This window comes from Trichomonas vaginalis, chromosome I (genome assembly GCF_026262505.1).
Source record: "Trichomonas vaginalis G3 chromosome I, whole genome shotgun sequence".
NCBI classification, from domain to species: Eukaryota; Parabasalia; order Trichomonadida; family Trichomonadidae; genus Trichomonas; species Trichomonas vaginalis.
The window spans coordinates 27,647,093-27,670,345 of NC_067203.1; the positions used below are offsets into that span (position 1 = coordinate 27,647,093).

The 23,253-nt window shown below is 30.2% G+C and overlaps 4 protein-coding genes and 1 pseudogene across 5 annotated transcripts, besides 7 other annotated features; 2 read left to right on the forward strand and 3 right to left on the reverse strand.

Annotated features, from left to right (window-relative positions):
• Window positions 1-2,248: part of a mobile genetic element that runs on past the window's edge.
• TVAGG3_1061440 (MULE transposase domain-containing protein) lies at window positions 505-1,323 on the reverse strand (the record flags this gene model as incomplete). Its single annotated transcript, XM_051256021.1, has 1 exon — window positions 505-1,323. The coding sequence occupies one exon, from the start codon at window positions 1,321-1,323 to the stop codon at window positions 505-507; it is 819 nt and encodes a 272-aa protein (XP_051081595.1).
• A 168-nt stretch (window positions 2,249-2,416) lies between the features above and the next one.
• TVAGG3_1061450 (protein of unknown function, DUF563 family) lies at window positions 2,417-3,676 on the forward strand (the record flags this gene model as incomplete). The annotated part of the gene is made up of 1 exon (XM_051256022.1): window positions 2,417-3,676. One exon carries the CDS (start codon window positions 2,417-2,419, stop codon window positions 3,674-3,676), a length of 1,260 nt encoding a protein of 419 aa, XP_051081596.1.
• Window positions 3,677-4,993: 1,317 nt separating this feature from the next.
• Window positions 4,994-5,041: a mobile genetic element.
• Window positions 5,042-7,201: 2,160 nt separating this feature from the next.
• Window positions 7,202-8,788: a mobile genetic element.
• Window positions 8,789-11,404: 2,616 nt separating this feature from the next.
• On the reverse strand, window positions 11,405-11,656 carry TVAGG3_1061480 (uncharacterized protein; the record flags this gene model as incomplete). The annotated part of the gene is made up of 1 exon (XM_001322874.2): window positions 11,405-11,656. The coding sequence occupies one exon, from the start codon at window positions 11,654-11,656 to the stop codon at window positions 11,405-11,407; it is 252 nt and encodes an 83-aa protein (XP_001322909.2).
• Window positions 11,657-14,119: 2,463 nt separating this feature from the next.
• Window positions 14,120-15,339: a mobile genetic element.
• Window positions 15,340-17,627: a mobile genetic element.
• Window positions 15,885-16,574, reverse strand: TVAGG3_1061510 (annotated as a pseudogene). Its single transcript has one exon. A coding segment is annotated over exon 1 (690 nt).
• Window positions 17,628-17,795: 168 nt separating the features above from the next.
• On the forward strand, window positions 17,796-19,055 carry TVAGG3_1061520 (protein of unknown function, DUF563 family; the record flags this gene model as incomplete). Its single annotated transcript, XM_051256023.1, has 1 exon — window positions 17,796-19,055. One exon carries the CDS (start codon window positions 17,796-17,798, stop codon window positions 19,053-19,055), a length of 1,260 nt encoding a protein of 419 aa, XP_051081597.1.
• A 1,317-nt stretch (window positions 19,056-20,372) lies between these two features.
• Window positions 20,373-20,420: a mobile genetic element.
• Window positions 20,421-22,580: 2,160 nt separating this feature from the next.
• Window positions 22,581-23,253: part of a mobile genetic element that runs on past the window's edge.

A 23,253-nucleotide genomic window follows, 5' to 3' on the forward strand; every position in this document is an offset into this window, starting at 1 on the left:
TTTTCAAAAATGGATAAAGACTAATAGCCAAGTCTTGATATCATGCAGGGAGAATATACATTGATAAGCAATTATATTTTATAGTAGTAGTATTCAGAAATTCTTACAATTTACAATACAATTTTCAAAAATGGATAAAGACTAATAGCCAAGTCTTGATATCATGCAGGGAGAATATACATTGATAAGCAATTATATTTTATAGTAGTAGTATTCGGAAATTCTTACAATTTACAATACAATTTTCAAAAATGGATAAAGACTAATAGCCAAGTCTTGATATCATGCAGGGAGACTCTCTACAAATACAAAAATTGATTATCATAAGGAAATACAAATTTATCAATTTTCATGTGAAAATTACATAAATTTGTTCTCCAATAAATAGCAATAATACTTTGAATGTTATATTAAGTAATATAGCTTCAGGTAAATAAGCTTACACTTCAAAAATATACTGTTTATTCATTAATTTTAAAAAAAGTCCAAATTATCTAATCTTGCTTACTCTTCCTTTAAACTTCTTTGTGCCAAATTTAATATTGCCTTCAAAGATGGAATAAGGACATTAGGTTCAATCCTTCGGCTTTCGACAATTTCCAAAATGTGTTGAATTAATTTCAAACATTCATCGTGTTTTGAAGCTCTTTGCTCAACAATCTGATTACCTGCCCTTGTAAGAATTCTTACTGCTCTTTCTTCATTCAAAACATTAGCGACTTGAACCTTAATAATCGCATTTGGAATCACAACAGTGATGAGAGTTATGACGATGTCATCAATGCGCTCATTTTTCTTACCCAAGAAAAATGTTTGCTTTAATTGATGAAAGTGTGATTCCGCAATGTTATTCGTGGAATCACCTTCTCCACGATATAACATCATCCAATGTTCTTTGGTTCTTCTCCATTGTTTATCGAAATACTTCAAAGCGCGCGGTTCTTCTTCTTCTAACATTGTTGTCAAGAACTCATATGTTTCATCAGACTCTTCAGCCAGCTTTTCTGCATTCGTTGCATCTGCACGTAATGTCAAAAAGTCCATTGCTAAATAGAAGTTCTCAAAATTCTGTGGATTGTCAAAATAGCTTCCAACTTTTGCACATGCGCGTAAAACATGCACAGCGCACCAACTGAGCTGCGCAAGAGGAAATCCATCCTCAATTGCGCGAGCAATGTTTAGCGCACAGTCAGCGCTCCAATGCTGTGGATCCAGGTGCGCAAACTCACAGAATTTCACCAAACATTCTTGAATTTTTTCAGATGTCTGAGGGTTCACTAAAAAATAGCAAAAGGGGAAAATTGTGTTTTGACTTGTTTTCATTGTTACTGCAAACAATTGGATCTTTCCTTTAATTAAAGAATGAGTGGAATCGACGTGGAGAGGGTTATCAATGCTATGCACCAATTCTTTTGCAGCAAAAGGTGCATATATGATTGTAAACTCGGAAAAATCTCTATTGTAATCAAATTGAACGAGATCATCTGGGCACTCTTCCTGTAAATTATTCAAAAATGCTTCCAAAGAAGTGTAAAGATCGTTTGATAATCTTTGTGCAATAATCTAATCAAGGCGATAAAATTTGTGCTTTAAAGCATCAGTAGACTGCGCGAAAAGTTTCATCGTTTCTTTGTTATTCGTATCAATTCCGAACTTATCAAAAAATGCTTTTTGAGCAAGAAATTGCTTTCCACCGTTTTTAATATAAAGTTCGATCCATTTTTGATAAAATTTACTCGCGTAATGTGAACCCATTTCAACTCCTATATGATGGCAATATTCTTCATTAACTTTGCTTATAGTAAACACTCCATTTTGTTCTTCAACCCTAAATTTTGCCTTGCATAGGGGATACGAACATGAATAAGTGACATATTGCTTTGGAGATCCCGTTCTTCTTCTGTATGGGACACCGCCCTTGACTTCCTGTTTAATACCAAAAGCAATAAGCTCCTCTAAGTCCACCGAAATCATAAAAATGAAAGTGATTTTGAAAAGAGTTAACAAAATTCAAATCACATCAAAAACAAAAACACTTAAAAATATTTTATTATACTCATTCGAAATTAAAAATAATAAAATTTATATATATTAATTTCATTAAATCAAGGTTAAAAATCTCACCGGAAAAATAACCTCAGTGTGATAAATTTATCACCGGAAAAATTTACAATAAGGTTAATACCGAAAATATCGAAAAATCAACATTTAAGGTTAATTTAAGAGTATGCACTTTTGTCACCTACTCCCTTTTTAAATGAATCTTATTATTAACTCGAGCTATTTCAAAGAGAATCGGCATAATAGCTTAAGCAGATTATACTACGGTGCAGTAAAGAATTTTTGCATTATTTATTTAATATTTGCCTTCATATTTGTGGATTATCTATTAGAACAAAATCTAAATCTAACAATTATGTTTCAATTGGAGCAGGAACAATTTATCGATGCTTTCAGTAATATTAACTTCACACAAAACGATGCGGGCGTTCATGAACTTCAAATCCATCCTGGAATAAAGGTTCTTCATAATTTTTCTGCAATAAGAACAGAAGAAACATTCTTTAGTGCTGGCCACAAAATCTTTGTTACAGTATTCGATAGTGGATTCATGAAGGAGTATTTCCTTTATCTCCCACCATTTGACAGTTACATTCCGAAAGGTCTAACTCCGAAACAGACAGACCTTTTCTGGAAACAAGAGGAAAATCATATACATTACTCAGATTTCCATATTCCGCATATTGATGTTGTATGGACTGTTAAAAATGGAATTTCATCACTTTCTAATGCTCATTCTTGTCGCAAAAGCAACTCTTCTCATCATCTAAACTTCTGCAAATGGCCTACGACCGTTAATAATCCAGAAATCAAAGGAACGGCCTTAGTTGTCGGCAGCCATCAGATAAACTACTTCCAACACTTTTTTGATAACGGGTTACCGCATTACGCCGCTGGCTCTCTCGCCACAGGTATTTCTCCCCAAATGATAACTGTTGTTTCTACAGCCTGCAATCCAGTAACGATAGAAACTCTAGAAAAACTCGGCTACAAGTCGCGCCAGAACTGTCAAAGCGATGGAAAGCAAGTTAGTGCCGAGTTACTTATCATGTGCACTGCAACTCGAGTTGTCCATCATTATTTCTTCGACTGGTACCAGGAGCTAATGAGGATACCGATAGCTGAACGTTCTAAAGTCATTTTACTGCCAAGAGGCAAAGGGAGTGGCGGAAGAGGTAGTAGAATCATTCAAAATCTCCATGACATTGTCCCTCATCTCAGTAAAATCTTCGGATCCGAAAACGTCATCATTCACGATCAAAATTCTCCAGAAAAGACACTTTCAGCACTAATCAATAAATTCAGTACCGCGAGATACATAATTGGGCCTCATGGAGGAGCTTTTTATAACCAATTCTTTTCTGGAACAAATACAACAATTGTGGAAATGCTTCCTGTCAAAGAGAACGGATATTACCCAGAACAAACTGGTCCAAGATCGATGTCATTTGCACACTTGGCTATGTACACGAACACAGAATGCTTACACCAAGATTTTTACAGATACTATACAATAAGTGATCAGATCAACTATAATATTAATATAACCGATTTCATGAATTGGTTTAAATTTAATTTTAGAAATGATACTTTTGTTGTTAATGCTTCTTCATAATTTAAGACTTTGTTTGTATAAAGAGGTAGGGCAACGATAGGTCAAAAAGGCTTCTCTGATAGATTTCCTTGCCTTTTGGATATGCTATAATATATAGCCTAGCATGATAGGATATGATGTCAAAAGTTAGAACATAACTTAGGATCTTGAGAAAAATGAAAAACAAAAATTACATAAAAAAAGAAAAATTTTATCTAATTTGTTTTTTTGGACCGAATAAGTAATTTTATTGAATTTCAATACGACACATAGATTTTATTATTAGTAATAAATATAATGGTTTACTATTAACAAGGAACCTAAACTAATGAAAATTTGATTTCAAATATTGTATATGATTATCATAGATTACCAAAATATATTGCTATTTATGAGGATATAATATTGATTATTAGTAAATCGTATAAATTTAATAAATATACCATGAATATTGAATGAATTTCTTGATTCATAGGGGTAAAACGCGCTTTTATATGATTTAGACAGAGAATTTATGAGATGTAAATAACACAATAAAGGTTTATATTGAATATTTTCTAAAAATAAATCGAAATTATAAAAAACAATACATTTATTCATTGAAACTACTTGGACAAATATGAAACAAGCATTCAGGCAATTCTTTTGAGACTTCAACGCATCTGATAATTTTTATATAACTTCACCTCTTATGCTTAGAGTGGAGGTATTGAGATCGTAGAAGTATAGATGAGCTCACATTCAGATATGATGTGTGAACTTCTGTTTTCACTGCAATTTTGAATCAGAATAAACTCAAAACAAGAATAAAATGATATACTCACTCTCTAAATGTGTTCGAGATTTAAAGTTGTATGAATAAAACGATTCATCTTTCGAAGCCTCCCATTTAATGAGAGACTTCGAAAGATGAATGTATTCATGTAGATGAAATACTATATATGACCATGTGTGATACTAAAGATATCAAAATGTTCATTTTTAAGTGCAATAGAAGGGTTATCTCTCGTAAAATCTCAATTTAAGGAAGATTTAGAAAGAACTCCTTTCCTAAGTAGATAGTGTGTGGTTTCTGTCTTTTGGTTGATCAGGAACTATGAAATTAAGTCGGACAGAAAGAAGTTCTTTCCAAAACAGACTCCAAATGAGTTGTTCGAAAAGAACTTCCTTCTGTATATGGATAATTGTAGTTACCGCACTGAAGTATGTAATTGTGATGATGGAGTTCTCGATAAATCTAAAATCGGATTAAGATTAATTGAAAACTCAAGTAATTCTTTGAAATCTTGTGTTGTCTGGCACTATAATAACCAAAGAATGAGAATATTATGTTGAATGATGAGTACGTGTGCTCGGCATTCGCCGAGCGAATTGAGTTTAACGTACTATGAAAAGTGACAAATTTGGGCTTTTTTTCCTAGGGTTATGATCTCTTCCTTTCTGCTCAATACGACAGAAATGAAAGAATGAATTTGTACTCCCTAATTGATTACTACAATCTGTATCTATCTTTAACATAGAATTAGCTGCATTGTGATTTATACTCCAGAATTATTCAATTTAAGATCAACCTCGTAAATTTTAATCATATTGCACCAATACTCCTACGTTGAGATAAGAACATGATTATACATACCAAAGCCCCATATTAAAAATCAAAATTTAGCACCTCCATTATGCAACCACATTATTCGTCGCAAATAAGTATATTTACGCATATTATGATGCATATTCACACAACTCGTATACATGAAAAGTTATTAAAATCAGACAAAATTATTGCAATAAGGAAAAAAAAACAACTTTATTATATATGTTAGTAATGAATTACAAATATTTCTACAAAGAATGCTCAATACTTCATATAATCTTCGAATATTTCTTATTACAAGTTAATACATTTTGACTCGAACATGATAAACAAAAGCTGACACGCTGATTACTACATTTATGAAAATATAGTACGTTTCCATTCATCTGTTTACTTGTTTTTGTTGGAATAAAATCATTTTTTTTTCTTTCATGAAATAAGAATTTTGCTGCGAAAGCAATATCTCTAACAATAATTAATACATTACGTCAACTCTGGAATGAGTATTTATCAAATATGATATCAAAATCAAAAATTAGTTGTTTTTTATGAGTAAAAACGATGTAAATTGATTATTTGACTAATTATCAAATACTTTGATTTTCCAAATTTTTTTCGAAATTGATTTTTTCATGTGAAAATTCAAATTGTTTAATTTCATTTTTGAAATTTTGAATTTTTTTTGGAATTTTGAGTTGATCAATTCAGCAGAATTGATAATGCTATTGCTTTAGGGCATACCACAAGGTGATGAATAAAAGGTGAACATTAACAAATTATTTTAAATCACAAATATCATCCTCATCAACTTTAATTCTAAAAAGAACTGTACTGAATTATGAAAATGCATGATTTACATTATTAAAATCTTTGAATGAAAATAGTACAAGATAAGTTTTTATTCATTTTTAATTAGATTTAAACGAAAAACTACTCCATATTAAAATTTAAGTCGAGAAATCGTATTTTGTTCTTATTTGTTAGCATTTTGTAGACATTCTAATCTTGAATTAATTTGTTACATGATATTATTAACAAATTTAACTGAAAAAATATGTTAATATGGAATAAACCATGATTATATAAGCTATCAATGCTATATATACATATGTAAAAGATTCATATTAACTCAATTAACAAAAATGATAGATTTTCATAAAGGTTCAATCTAGGTTCGTCCGAAAATTTTGATTTTTATATAGAAGACATAGTTTCATATACATAATTAAATTTTCAAACAAATTTGATCATACCATTTATTAAGCAGGATAGTATATTAATTACCATCAGTATAAAAATATAAAAATGATTATATTTAATTATTGCATAATTTAGTCAAAGAGTTATAAGCCTCAAGTGATCGTTATCACCTTCAATGCACGTATACTTTATTGATTCATAGATATTTAATCTATGTTTGACATGTTGTTGTCGTCATTCGTTTTGTTCCCATTCTTCCTAAGTTAGAATTAGAGAATACACCATCCACATCATCTAATTTGGTCCTCAGCGATAGATTGGTTCATTTTGGAGGAGTCCCATCAGACAGTTTTCGAGCACCAAATATCAAATTTTAATGTATACAAATCTTTAGTGATTTATCTCTTTTATGATGAGTAAAAGGTTTCTGCTCATCAACATTTGATTTCCGACATATATGATTTCTAATTGCAATTATTTACTTTCTTTTTATAATCTAACTCTGTGACTCATACCATAAATTAATTATTGGAAAGTGTCAATATGTTTGGCACAACGAATGGCGGAAGATACCAAACCATGCAGGGAATATGATACGTTTAAGATCTCCGAACTTTTTTTCCAAAAATTTTCTATCGTTGCCCTACCTCTTTGTATAAACTGTTCCATAAAATTTCTGATAATTGAAAATTTTGTATGATCGGCAGTTTTCAATAAAGATTTAAATCAAAAATGAGTCATGCGTGGCTAACTATACAAAGGTACATTCACTAGGCAATAACAGTAAAATGGGATGAAAATAGGATAAATAGCATCCCTATATAGTGCCTAACAATATTTATACGGGCCAAAAAAAATTTGGCTAGAGATTTGGCGAGTTATAAAACTTAGAAAATTGAGAGGGATTTTTATTTTTGAATTTTTTTTGGAAAGTTAAAATTGCGATTAAAAATCGATTTCCAGGAGAACTAAGCATCTCATCATATATTTAAATCGATAAAAATATTAAATAATAGTTGAATAGTATAACAACGTGAAATTATGGCTGAATCTACAGAAAAAATGAACATATTTGACATTTTTGAAAATTCATACGTTAGATGGTGACAGACTCATAAACTATACTTTAGCTAAGATTGATATATGGTTTCAACAACACATGGTTAAAATCGTAAAAATATTTTAGATTTCAAAAAGATATATATGGTAATATAATGGAACAAAGTCAACAAATAGCATGTTAAATATGTTATAATTAACTTTTTATTAGATCCAATAGTAGATATCGAATGGTTTCCAGCTTTATGGTTAAATATTTTCTTTTCGAGCTTCTCTTTAACTGTTGTATTAAGGTTGTAAATTTTTGATGCTAGAAACTATGGAATCTTCTTTGCTGCTGCATTTTTCTTGAGAGTTCTTGCAATTTCGAATAGATCTGCGCATTGTATGAAATGGAGGCTTTAAAATATCTTGAAAACAGAATAGGACTGCTTTTCCAAAGGAATGCTTACTTGTAAATCAGAGAGTTTCAAAATTGACAGCAAGATTATCATCATAACTGTCGATTTTGCTGCGAAAAAGGAAGACAAGTAATTAACAAATCATTTACTGTTGTTCATCAAAAGAAGAAAACTTTGATAACAACTAATGATGATAAAATCAAGCTATCTTTTAATATTTTAAATTGATAAGACATTCAAAATATTTGAATGGTTTAAAATATTTTCTTTTAATTTCTATAAGATATTATCATGATTATATAATAAAATTTAAATTTTTATTCAAAAAGGCAATATTTCAAACTTTTAATTTCAAAAATCTTAATTCTGCAATAAGTGTATTTAATTGTAGCAAATTTAATGATCCTTCGTCATGCTTAGCAATTTGGAACTCATAAATTAATGATTTCTTCAAGTAAAATTCTGCATTATTTCAAAAGTCAATAATTCTCTAGTAACTTTTCTTCAAACCTTAACCATTATATTATATGTATAATGGAGAATAATTGCAAAGAAAGATAGCCGAATTTACTGGGTAGTTCTTGTGATGCGAAATAATTGCAAATTAACACCTAGTTTTAACAGCATCAATCTCTTTTTGCTCTCATTTAAATGCATTCGCACACTTTAATTTTGAAATATAAGAGTTTTGGAAATTATCAAATTTATCTGCTCAAATACTATAGATCTTCATAAGTGTTAATAGAATCATTAGCCTTACATATAGTGTTTAATATAATGATGCACATTATACTGGGATTCATTCCTTATTCATCTAGTTATTATAAGATTTACAACCCCATGAAAATTTAAAATTTTGTCAAAAATAGTGAATGTACCTTTCTCAAAACTTAAGATATCCTCCGAGTTCAAAGATTTAAAAAAACACAAAAAAATTAACTTTACTCTTTTGAGATCCTTATCAGATGTGCAACAATTTGATGCAGTATCGCAATTCGAATCCGATTTTTTAATGTAGATGTACTCTAACATTCTTGAAAAAATGCAAAATGATATTAATTAAGCTTTTCATTTCTTTATCATACACGAAACAAAATCATTCATTATACTAAAATTTATCAAAGTTTGAATAACGAAAAAAATAATATCTAAATTTTTACATTGAGTCGGCTATTGATATGGTCAATATTAAATCGTTTAAAAATGGGCATTGGCCAGAATAATACCCACTAAAATAAAGGTAGGTCAACAAAATCGTAACGATGCTTTCTTGATTTTGGTAATGGATTTAGACTATGTAGGTACTCGGTGACTAATAGACGAAGAATGGAAGAAAACTGCAAGAGGGATTTCGAGGAAATATTATTAAAATTAACATTTGATTCTTTGACTTGCAAATAAACATATTTGTACTATTAATCGGTTTTACAGAATAGATCTTGCGTTATTGTATGTTTTGAAAAAGTATCTAGAATTTTTCCTAAGATACTCATTTTGCGAGATAAAATGATATACCATCTACTAGACATTTGTGCATTGCTTCCTATATGTAGCTAGTAACTACAGAAATTGTAGTTTCAGGAAATTTGAATACATTTGGAATTCTAAGAAAGACATTGTAATATTGAGCATCTCCTATTTCAATATACCATATTGATGAAAATATAAATTCATGTAATCTGTCCTTAAATATGCTATCTAAACTTGTGATAGAAACTCAATTTCACCAGAAAATATGAGAAAATTCCAAATTGTGAAATAAAACGAACATATTCACATATGAGATAACAACCATCTATATTAGGTTTCTCAATTCTTCATTCAAAATTCCAAAAAAAATTCAAAAATTTGAAAATGAAGAGAAGAAATATGAATTTTCCATGAAAATTTGCAAAATGAAAAAATTTTGGAATTACAAATATTATTTATTTTTGATGCTTGTTCCAAAATATGTCTTTTTTCCCATATCTGATATGAATATTTTGGATTATTATTATAATTTATATTTATTGACATATTTCATGATATTCATATAATGGTTTGTTTTAGGGAATGAATGAGAATATATTTATTTAAAAAAAGAGAAAAGGTATTAGAATAGATTTTTATTTGAGCGTATTTAAAAGGTTCTACTTCAAAAACTTTATGTAGTTTACTTTTGTAAGCAACGTAAAACAATATCTTTAAGTTATTTGTTGCAATTCGGGATTAATCGTGAATTTTTGTTGTATATTAGTTAAAAATTAGTTTTTAGTAGATAAATTCGTCATGTTCCCGTTTGTAACTCATTTTGTTTTTGCTTTATTGATGAAATTTCAATTTGTTGAGTGAATATCGACAAATTTGTTAAATCTTGTTTTAAGCGCAGCAGCAATATTTGGAGTCTATTAACTATATCTAGACTTTCAGTATTTTGCATTATTTTTATTGTTGAGGTTAGAACAATCGCCTAACTAAGTAACGCATGTATGTAAAATGACTTTTTCGCGAAAACGGTCTTGCAGATTTTTACGAGAGTAAGATATCAATATATACAACAATTGAGGATTAATTTTATTGCAGTGGTTTACGATTTTCATCGTTCAAAGTATCGGGGCAGATTATTAAATTTTAAGCTATACAATTTCCATTGTAGAGCTTTATATTTTGAAAGAATAGAACAATTGGACATATTATTATTAAGTATAAATGGAATCGATTTTAAATTGCATATATGTCAACACTGTTTCTGACATTAATGTAAATACAAAGTACTAAACTACTATGCATGAAGAAAACTTCAATTTCTCTCCACAATTAAGAGAAGTTTGGAGTTTTATTACTGAGAAAAATCCGCTTGAAGTTGTTCATGAGAATTTAAAAAATTGCAAACAATTTCTTTAATCGTTCGGACATCAAAATTGAAATAAAAATTGTTGCACCTTTTTCGACAGTAAATGATAATAAAAAAAGAATTTTCAGAGGTGTAAAAAATAAACTTCTCAAATAGAAGGACCATGCTAAATGGAATGCGTCGCATACCCACCCAGTAAAAGTATTTGTGAAGCCATCCAGAGGAGTTAGGGCTTCTCCGTGCGTCATTGTTATGCCTCAAAACCAGAAACGAAGAGAGGAGACGAAATTTCCAAATTAATTTTGGAATCCCGGCCCAAATCAAAAATTTAACCATATTTCCCAGTAGAGTGGAAGAAACTACTTATTATAAACAATCTTTATTAAAGAATAAACACCCACATCTCTGTAAAATTCTTTTTTTATATTTACTGTCAGAAAAAGTGCAAACAATTTTTTTTCTTTCAATTTTGATTTGCGAACGATTTTTTTTCTTGCGAAATAACGTACTAAAATACACTTTTTTAAAATTTTATCAATTTGTTATGGTATATCTTTATGATAATGAATAAAATGCTTATTTTTCATAAGTAAATACATAATTTATGCTGAAACACAAAAAATAACACGAAAATTTCTCTACAAACATAGTATAAATTGAAGTTACTAAAATTCATGAGGTGGTGAATTCAAGTAACTTGGTTCATGAAAATGAACAACAACATCTTCCATTGTTGTCCAATGTCTTGCATTAACGGCATCAACTACTCTCTGTGTGTATTTCACCATTGCAGGAACATCCACAGGATAAACGTCGGGGCCTTTATGTGGAGTTTTAGGATGGATAACTCCAATTAAGAAAAATCTTAAATTCGCGCAAAGCTGAAGATTTGGTTCATCTACCTGAGTAGTGAACATTAAACACATTCCACACTTTTCATGTTATATATTATAAATACAGATCCGAAGGAGCAACAAGAACTTTCAATGATTGCCAAAACTTAACAATTGTTTCTACAGAACTTGAGAATTGAGAATCAGCTATTTCCCATTTACAGCCTTCATCAATCTTTGTACCACTACTTATGGCTTCATAAAGCTTATTAACATCATCGAAATTTCTTCCACTTCCCTTTGGTCTGTCATTGATCACAAACCTTGTAGGTTTGATTTTATTAAAGTTGACTTTTGTTTTTATCAGCTTTCGTAGCCTGTCAAGGCCTCCTGCAGTGTAGCCGTGAGCATATTCTAAACTATTTATCAGCCAAAGGGAGTGAACATATATTTGTTGTGACAAATCTACAAACGTCACTTTATATCCTAAAAAGTTTAAGATTTCTTGAGTAATTTCTCGATACATCGGAGGGGAATTAACCATGAAGCCTCTTGAAACCAAATCTTGTGGAACAAGCATCATTGCACAAAGGAAATCATGAATATTGTGGCCATACATATTAAAATACTGAATATAATAAACTAATTCAAATAATTCTCCAGTTGTCTGCATCATTGTGTGACCGCCATGGTCCTGATAAATTGTCTTAAAACTTCGCTTTTCATCTGAGATCTGACCTTTCGAAACAAAAACGTCTTTAAATAATGTAACATAAACCATACTATGAGTTATGTAATTGCTCGGAACTATTGCTCGTTCTGTATATGTTCGACCTGATATCAGGGCATAGTTAATCACTTTCGGATCATTTTGATAAAAAACCTTATCCATTTGAACATAGGGACATTGATACCACCATGTTTTATGGTTAATGTTTTCTTGTGTTTTCGGTCCTATTATTCTGACGCTGAAGCGAATTAAAGAATCTTCATATCTATAATTCGAAAAAATGGTCAAGAAGGAAGAAAAAGCAATAAAGAAGTTTATAAATATTGCATTAGGTTGCATTGAAGAGCTTGCTTTGTCTGTTAATGATGTCTGGGATTCCGTAAGGAGTTCTGCTGCAAAAAAATGATGAATGGATTAAACTCTGATAACACCCAATTTATATATAATCCATTGTGGTGGTCTTTTTAAAAAACGAGTCCTTTTTTTCTGAGATTTCTGATCGCTTCCTTTCTGCTCGTCATGCCCGAAATGGAAGAAATGATTGATATAGCCGAACTTATTACTCTAATTGGCAATTATCTTGTATAATACAATTAGTTGCATTGTCAGTTATTCTCAAGCATTATCGAATTTAAATTCAGCATCGCTAATTTGCATTGTATTGCAACAGCACATGTGTGTTGAGATAACAATAATATTACACCAGCTAAAATCACACAATAAAAATCGAAATTTTGCATCTCGAAAAAACAACAACAGAATTCTTCGTAATCTTGGGTATTTACATACATTGTGATACATATTCGAATGACCTGAATGTATGGGAAGTTACTAAAATTTGAGGAATTTATTGCAATAAAATAAACAAAGGTCATCCTTATTATATAAATTTGTAAAGAATAGCGAAGACCTTTACAATGTATGCACAGTCCCGCATATTAACTTTGAATATTTCTGATTTCATTTTGAAACATTTTGACTAGAGTATTGATAACTCAAATTTCCGATATAGTTACTACATTAATGCTAATGTAGTAAGTTTCCATTCATCTATTTACTTGATGTTATTGAAATAAAATCAATTTTATTTAACTATCCTTAAATAATATTTTTGTTGTGGAAACAATATATCTAACGATGGTTATGGTATCTGACTAACTCTGGAATGAATGTTTATCAAATATGATATCAAAATCAAAAAAATAAATGTGTTTAATGATTAAAAACTAGTTAAATTGAATGTTTGACTAATTGTCCAGTACTTTGATTATCCAAATTTTTTTCGAAATTGATTTTTTCAAGAGAAACATTTAAATTTTGAATTTCATTTTTGAATTTTCGAATTTTTTTTGGAGTCTTAAACTGATAAATTAAGCATAATTTGTAATGCCATCGCTTTATGTACAACATATGGTGATGAAATGAAGGCGGATTTTAAAAACTTATTTTAAATCAAAAATATTTTCCTCATTATCATTAATTCTAAATTGATATATACAATACACAGATAAGGCGTGAACTAAATTAGAAATATACTTGAATAAGAAGAGTAAAAGTCAAGTTTTTATTCATTTTATAATTGATTTAAACAAAAAATTACTTCATTTTAATATTCTAGTCGCTAGATGAGATTTTGCTCGTATTTGTTTACAGAGCCATATCATTTCTTGCAATTGAATTTGTTATGGAAAGAGGTATGGAAAAAGTTTTTCGTAGAGAATACAATATCTCATATAACAAACGTGAGATATTGTTGTAAAAATCCGTAATTTAGTCAATCCAACATACTTTACAATATGAAAATTGAATTCGATATTGAGATTGGGACAAAGTTGCAATTCGGCACTTTTTGTAAAAAAATGGGGTCATACTCATAATGAATAGAGACTTATAGCCAAGTCTTGATATCATGCAGGGAGAATATACATTGATAAGCAATTATATTTTATAGTAGTAGTATTCAGAAATTCTTACAATTTACAATACAATTTTCAAAAATGGATAAAGACTAATAGCCAAGTCTTGATATCATGCAGGGAGAATATACATTGATAAGCAATTATATTTTATAGTGTTGTAAACGAAAACGATAAAAACGGTTTGACAAAAAGTGACACTTTGCATGGCAAAAATAGAGCCTTACTTTTGAGATACTTGAGATTGAAACTGAATCTTATGAAGCGGTGATCTTGAATCACTAAATCATAAGGTTCAGTTTCATATAAAATTTGTTATTCTTTTGGAATTATTTCTTATAAGATTTTACATCTTTTAGCGGGGAATGTTTGTTATCATGTATATATTATAAATATTTACACGATAACGAACATTCCTCACTAAATTACTGAGAAACTTTGAGGAAATGTCGAACAATTTCCTCAAAGTTTCTCAGATTTATATAGATAACTAGAGTCCCCTAGGCACTGATTCTGGTTCAGCACCTAGGAGGCTCTGGTTATCTAACGAACTGATAAAATGTTTTTAAATTTTGTGAATATTGCTACCTGTGAAGCACTGACTTCAAATCAGTACCTCACAGGTAGCAATTACATTGAAATATGGGAGAAACTTTGTCCGAATGTTAAACTATTCGGACAAAGTTTCTCCCATTTGTAGTGGAGATGGAAGGCTTTGAGGTATATTGTATTAATATATACCCCAAAGCCTTCCATCTCCACTTGAAAGTGTCCAAACTTTGGGTTAATAGTTTGCAATTAACCCAAAGTTTGGACACTTTCTAGAAGGAATTGGATGGTAAGAGATATACATTCATATGGTATATCTCTTACCCTCCAATTCCTTCTTAAAATGGGAGAAACTTTGTCCGAATGTTAAACTATTCGGACAAAGTTTCTCCCATTTTGCGAAGGAATTGGAGGCTATGAGATACTGATGAAATGTCAGTAACTCATGGCCTCCAATTCCTTCCTAAAACTCATAAAAGTGGACCTTACATGCATTTAAAATTTGACATGTAAAGTCCGCTTTTTGTGAGCGGGGATTTGACTCCGTCAAATCCCCTTTTTCGTTAACGAGAATAGTAGTAGTATTCAGAAATTCTTATAATTTACAATACAATTTTCAAAAATGGATAAAGACTAATAGCCAAGTCTTGATATCATGCAGGGAGAATATACATTGATAAGCAATTATATTTTATAGTAGTAGTATTCAGAAATTCTTACAATTTACAATACAATTTTCAAAAATGGATAAAGACTAATAGCCAAGTCTTGATATCATGCAGGGAGAATATACATTGATAAGCAATTATATTTTATAGTAGTAGTATTCGGAAATTCTTACAATTTACAATACAATTTTCAAAAATGGATAAAGACTAATAGCCAAGTCTTGATATCATGCAGGGAGACTCTCTACAAATACAAAAATTGATTATCATAAGGAAATACAAATTTATCAATTTTCATGTGAAAATTACATAAATTTGTTCTCCAATAAATAGCAATAATACTTTGAATGTTATATTAAGTAATATAGCTTCAGGTAAATAAGCTTACACTTCAAAAATATACTGTTTATTCATTAATTTTAAAAAAAGTCCAAATTATCTAATCTTGCTTACTCTTCCTTTAAACTTCTTTGTGCCAAATTTAATATTGCCTTCAAAGATGGAATAAGGACATTAGGTTCAATCCTTCGGCTTTCGACAATTTCCAAAATGTGTTGAATTAATTTCAAACATTCATCGTGTTTTGAAGCTCTTTGCTCAACAATCTGATTACCTGCCCTTGTAAGAATTCTTACTGCTCTTTCTTCATTCAAAACATTAGCGACTTGAACCTTAATAATCGCATTTGGAATCACAACAGTGATGAGAGTTATGACGATGTCATCAATGCGCTCATTTTTCTTACCCAAGAAAAATGTTTGCTTTAATTGATGAAAGTGTGATTCCGCAATGTTATTCGTGGAATCACCTTCTCCACGATATAACATCATCCAATGTTCTTTGGTTCTTCTCCATTGTTTATCGAAATACTTCAAAGCGCGCGGTTCTTCTTCTTCTAACATTGTTGTCAAGAACTCATATGTTTCATCAGACTCTTCAGCCAGCTTTTCTGCATTCGTTGCATCTGCACGTAATGTCAAAAAGTCCATTGCTAAATAGAAGTTCTCAAAATTCTGTGGATTGTCAAAATAGCTTCCAACTTTTGCACATGCGCGTAAAACATGCACAGCGCACCAACTGAGCTGCGCAAGAGGAAATCCATCCTCAATTGCGCGAGCAATGTTTAGCGCACAGTCAGCGCTCCAATGCTGTGGATCCAGGTGCGCAAACTCACAGAATTTCACCAAACATTCTTGAATTTTTTCAGATGTCTGAGGGTTCACTAAAAAATAGCAAAAGGGGAAAATTGTGTTTTGACTTGTTTTCATTGTTACTGCAAACAATTGGATCTTTCCTTTAATTAAAGAATGAGTGGAATCGACGTGGAGAGGGTTATCAATGCTATGCACCAATTCTTTTGCAGCAAAAGGTGCATATATGATTGTAAACTCGGAAAAATCTCTATTGTAATCAAATTGAACGAGATCATCTGGGCACTCTTCCTGTAAATTATTCAAAAATGCTTCCAAAGAAGTGTAAAGATCGTTTGATAATCTTTGTGCAATAATCTAATCAAGGCGATAAAATTTGTGCTTTAAAGCATCAGTAGACTGCGCGAAAAGTTTCATCGTTTCTTTGTTATTCGTATCAATTCCGAACTTATCAAAAAATGCTTTTTGAGCAAGAAATTGCTTTCCACCGTTTTTAATATAAAGTTCGATCCATTTTTGATAAAATTTACTCGCGTAATGTGAACCCATTTCAACTCCTATATGATGGCAATATTCTTCATTAACTTTGCTTATAGTAAACACTCCATTTTGTTCTTCAACCCTAAATTTTGCCTTGCATAGGGGATACGAACATGAATAAGTGACATATTGCTTTGGAGATCCCGTTCTTCTTCTGTATGGGACACCGCCCTTGACTTCCTGTTTAATACCAAAAGCAATAAGCTCCTCTAAGTCCACCGAAATCATAAAAATGAAGTGATTTTGAAAAGAGTTAACAAAATTCAAATCACATCAAAAACAAAAACACATAAAAATATTTTATTATACTCATTCGAAATTAAAAATAATAAAATTTATATATATTAATTTCATTAAATCAAGGTTAAAAATCTCACCGGAAAAATAACCTCAGTGTGATAAATTTATCACCGGAAAAATTTACAATAAGGTTAATACCGAAAATATCGAAAAATCAACATTTAAGGTTAATTTAAGAGTATGCACTTTTGTCACCTACTCCCTTTTTAAATGAATCTTATTATTAACTCGAGCTATTTCAAAGAGAATCGGCATAATAGCTTAAGCAGATTATACTACGGTGCAGTAAAGAATTTTTGCATTATTTATTTAATATTTGCCTTCATATTTGTGGATTATCTATTAGAACAAAATCTAAATCTAACAATTATGTTTCAATTGGAGCAGGAACAATTTATCGATGCTTTCAGTAATATTAACTTCACACAAAACGATGCGGGCGTTCATGAACTTCAAATCCATCCTGGAATAAAGGTTCTTCATAATTTTTCTGCAATAAGAACAGAAGAAACATTCTTTAGTGCTGGCCACAAAATCTTTGTTACAGTATTCGATAGTGGATTCATGAAGGAGTATTTCCTTTATCTCCCACCATTTGACAGTTACATTCCGAAAGGTCTAACTCCGAAACAGACAGACCTTTTCTGGAAACAAGAGGAAAATCATATACATTACTCAGATTTCCATATTCCGCATATTGATGTTGTATGGACTGTTAAAAATGGAATTTCATCACTTTCTAATGCTCATTCTTGTCGCAAAAGCAACTCTTCTCATCATCTAAACTTCTGCAAATGGCCTACGACCGTTAATAATCCAGAAATCAAAGGAACGGCCTTAGTTGTCGGCAGCCATCAGATAAACTACTTCCAACACTTTTTTGATAACGGGTTACCGCATTACGCCGCTGGCTCTCTCGCCACAGGTATTTCTCCCCAAATGATAACTGTTGTTTCTACAGCCTGCAATCCAGTAACGATAGAAACTCTAGAAAAACTCGGCTACAAGTCGCGCCAGAACTGTCAAAGCGATGGAAAGCAAGTTAGTGCCGAGTTACTTATCATGTGCACTGCAACTCGAGTTGTCCATCATTATTTCTTCGACTGGTACCAGGAGCTAATGAGGATACCGATAGCTGAACGTTCTAAAGTCATTTTACTGCCAAGAGGCAAAGGGAGTGGCGGAAGAGGTAGTAGAATCATTCAAAATCTCCATGACATTGTCCCTCATCTCAGTAAAATCTTCGGATCCGAAAACGTCATCATTCACGATCAAAATTCTCCAGAAAAGACACTTTCAGCACTAATCAATAAATTCAGTACCGCGAGATACATAATTGGGCCTCATGGAGGAGCTTTTTATAACCAATTCTTTTCTGGAACAAATACAACAATTGTGGAAATGCTTCCTGTCAAAGAGAACGGATATTACCCAGAACAAACTGGTCCAAGATCGATGTCATTTGCACACTTGGCTATGTACACGAACACAGAATGCTTACACCAAGATTTTTACAGATACTATACAATAAGTGATCAGATCAACTATAATATTAATATAACCGATTTCATGAATTGGTTTAAATTTAATTTTAGAAATGATACTTTTGTTGTTAATGCTTCTTCATAATTTAAGACTTTGTTTGTATAAAGAGGTAGGGCAACGATAGGTCAAAAAGGCTTCTCTGATAGATTTCCTTGCCTTTTGGATATGCTATAATATATAGCCTAGCATGATAGGATATGATGTCAAAAGTTAGAACATAACTTAGGATCTTGAGAAAAATGAAAAACAAAAATTACATAAAAAAAGAAAAATTTTATCTAATTTGTTTTTTTGGACCGAATAAGTAATTTTATTGAATTTCAATACGACACATAGATTTTATTATTAGTAATAAATATAATGGTTTACTATTAACAAGGAACCTAAACTAATGAAAATTTGATTTCAAATATTGTATATGATTATCATAGATTACCAAAATATATTGCTATTTATGAGGATATAATATTGATTATTAGTAAATCGTATAAATTTAATAAATATACCATGAATATTGAATGAATTTCTTGATTCATAGGGGTAAAACGCGCTTTTATATGATTTAGACAGAGAATTTATGAGATGTAAATAACACAATAAAGGTTTATATTGAATATTTTCTAAAAATAAATCGAAATTATAAAAAACAATACATTTATTCATTGAAACTACTTGGACAAATATGAAACAAGCATTCAGGCAATTCTTTTGAGACTTCAACGCATCTGATAATTTTTATATAACTTCACCTCTTATGCTTAGAGTGGAGGTATTGAGATCGTAGAAGTATAGATGAGCTCACATTCAGATATGATGTGTGAACTTCTGTTTTCACTGCAATTTTGAATCAGAATAAACTCAAAACAAGAATAAAATGATATACTCACTCTCTAAATGTGTTCGAGATTTAAAGTTGTATGAATAAAACGATTCATCTTTCGAAGCCTCCCATTTAATGAGAGACTTCGAAAGATGAATGTATTCATGTAGATGAAATACTATATATGACCATGTGTGATACTAAAGATATCAAAATGTTCATTTTTAAGTGCAATAGAAGGGTTATCTCTCGTAAAATCTCAATTTAAGGAAGATTTAGAAAGAACTCCTTTCCTAAGTAGATAGTGTGTGGTTTCTGTCTTTTGGTTGATCAGGAACTATGAAATTAAGTCGGACAGAAAGAAGTTCTTTCCAAAACAGACTCCAAATGAGTTGTTCGAAAAGAACTTCCTTCTGTATATGGATAATTGTAGTTACCGCACTGAAGTATGTAATTGTGATGATGGAGTTCTCGATAAATCTAAAATCGGATTAAGATTAATTGAAAACTCAAGTAATTCTTTGAAATCTTGTGTTGTCTGGCACTATAATAACCAAAGAATGAGAATATTATGTTGAATGATGAGTACGTGTGCTCGGCATTCGCCGAGCGAATTGAGTTTAACGTACTATGAAAAGTGACAAATTTGGGCTTTTTTTCCTAGGGTTATGATCTCTTCCTTTCTGCTCAATACGACAGAAATGAAAGAATGAATTTGTACTCCCTAATTGATTACTACAATCTGTATCTATCTTTAACATAGAATTAGCTGCATTGTGATTTATACTCCAGAATTATTCAATTTAAGATCAACCTCGTAAATTTTAATCATATTGCACCAATACTCCTACGTTGAGATAAGAACATGATTATACATACCAAAGCCCCATATTAAAAATCAAAATTTAGCACCTCCATTATGCAACCACATTATTCGTCGCAAATAAGTATATTTACGCATATTATGATGCATATTCACACAACTCGTATACATGAAAAGTTATTAAAATCAGACAAAATTATTGCAATAAGGAAAAAAAAACAACTTTATTATATATGTTAGTAATGAATTACAAATATTTCTACAAAGAATGCTCAATACTTCATATAATCTTCGAATATTTCTTATTACAAGTTAATACATTTTGACTCGAACATGATAAACAAAAGCTGACACGCTGATTACTACATTTATGAAAATATAGTACGTTTCCATTCATCTGTTTACTTGTTTTTGTTGGAATAAAATCATTTTTTTTTCTTTCATGAAATAAGAATTTTGCTGCGAAAGCAATATCTCTAACAATAATTAATACATTACGTCAACTCTGGAATGAGTATTTATCAAATATGATATCAAAATCAAAAATTAGTTGTTTTTTATGAGTAAAAACGATGTAAATTGATTATTTGACTAATTATCAAATACTTTGATTTTCCAAATTTTTTTCGAAATTGATTTTTTCATGTGAAAATTCAAATTGTTTAATTTCATTTTTGAAATTTTGAATTTTTTTTGGAATTTTGAGTTGATCAATTCAGCAGAATTGATAATGCTATTGCTTTAGGGCATACCACAAGGTGATGAATAAAAGGTGAACATTAACAAATTATTTTAAATCACAAATATCATCCTCATCAACTTTAATTCTAAAAAGAACTGTACTGAATTATGAAAATGCATGATTTACATTATTAAAATCTTTGAATGAAAATAGTACAAGATAAGTTTTTATTCATTTTTAATTAGATTTAAACGAAAAACTACTCCATATTAAAATTTAAGTCGAGAAATCGTATTTTGTTCTTATTTGTTAGCATTTTGTAGACATTCTAATCTTGAATTAATTTGTTACATGATATTATTAACAAATTTAACTGAAAAAATATGTTAATATGGAATAAACCATGATTATATAAGCTATCAATGCTATATATACATATGTAAAAGATTCATATTAACTCAATTAACAAAAATGATAGATTTTCATAAAGGTTCAATCTAGGTTCGTCCGAAAATTTTGATTTTTATATAGAAGACATAGTTTCATATACATAATTAAATTTTCAAACAAATTTGATCATACCATTTATTAAGCAGGATAGTATATTAATTACCATCAGTATAAAAATATAAAAATGATTATATTTAATTATTGCATAATTTAGTCAAAGAGTTATAAGCCTCAAGTGATCGTTATCACCTTCAATGCACGTATACTTTATTGATTCATAGATATTTAATCTATGTTTGACATGTTGTTGTCGTCATTCGTTTTGTTCCCATTCTTCCTAAGTTAGAATTAGAGAATACACCATCCACATCATCTAATTTGGTCCTCAGCGATAGATTGGTTCATTTTGGAGGAGTCCCATCAGACAGTTTTCGAGCACCAAATATCAAATTTTAATGTATACAAATCTTTAGTGATTTATCTCTTTTATGATGAGTAAAAGGTTTCTGCTCATCAACATTTGATTTCCGACATATATGATTTCTAATTGCAATTATTTACTTTCTTTTTATAATCTAACTCTGTGACTCATACCATAAATTAATTATTGGAAAGTGTCAATATGTTTGGCACAACGAATGGCGGAAGATACCAAACCATGCAGGGAATATGATACGTTTAAGATCTCCGAACTTTTTTTCCAAAAATTTTCTATCGTTGCCCTACCTCTTTGTATAAACTGTTCCATAAAATTTCTGATAATTGAAAATTTTGTATGATCGGCAGTTTTCAATAAAGATTTAAATCAAAAATGAGTCATGCGTGGCTAACTATACAAAGGTACATTCACTAGGCAATAACAGTAAAATGGGATGAAAATAGGATAAATAGCATCCCTATATAGTGCCTAACAATATTTATACGGGCCAAAAAAAATTTGGCTAGAGATTTGGCGAGTTATAAAACTTAGAAAATTGAGAGGGATTTTTATTTTTGAATTTTTTTTGGAAAGTTAAAATTGCGATTAAAAATCGATTTCCAGGAGAACTAAGCATCTCATCATATATTTAAATCGATAAAAATATTAAATAATAGTTGAATAGTATAACAACGTGAAATTATGGCTGAATCTACAGAAAAAATGAACATATTTGACATTTTTGAAAATTCATACGTTAGATGGTGACAGACTCATAAACTATACTTTAGCTAAGATTGATATATGGTTTCAACAACACATGGTTAAAATCGTAAAAATATTTTAGATTTCAAAAAGATATATATGGTAATATAATGGAACAAAGTCAACAAATAGCATGTTAAATATGTTATAATTAACTTTTTATTAGATCCAATAGTAGATATCGAATGGTTTCCAGCTTTATGGTTAAATATTTTCTTTTCGAGCTTCTCTTTAACTGTTGTATTAAGGTTGTAAATTTTTGATGCTAGAAACTATGGAATCTTCTTTGCTGCTGCATTTTTCTTGAGAGTTCTTGCAATTTCG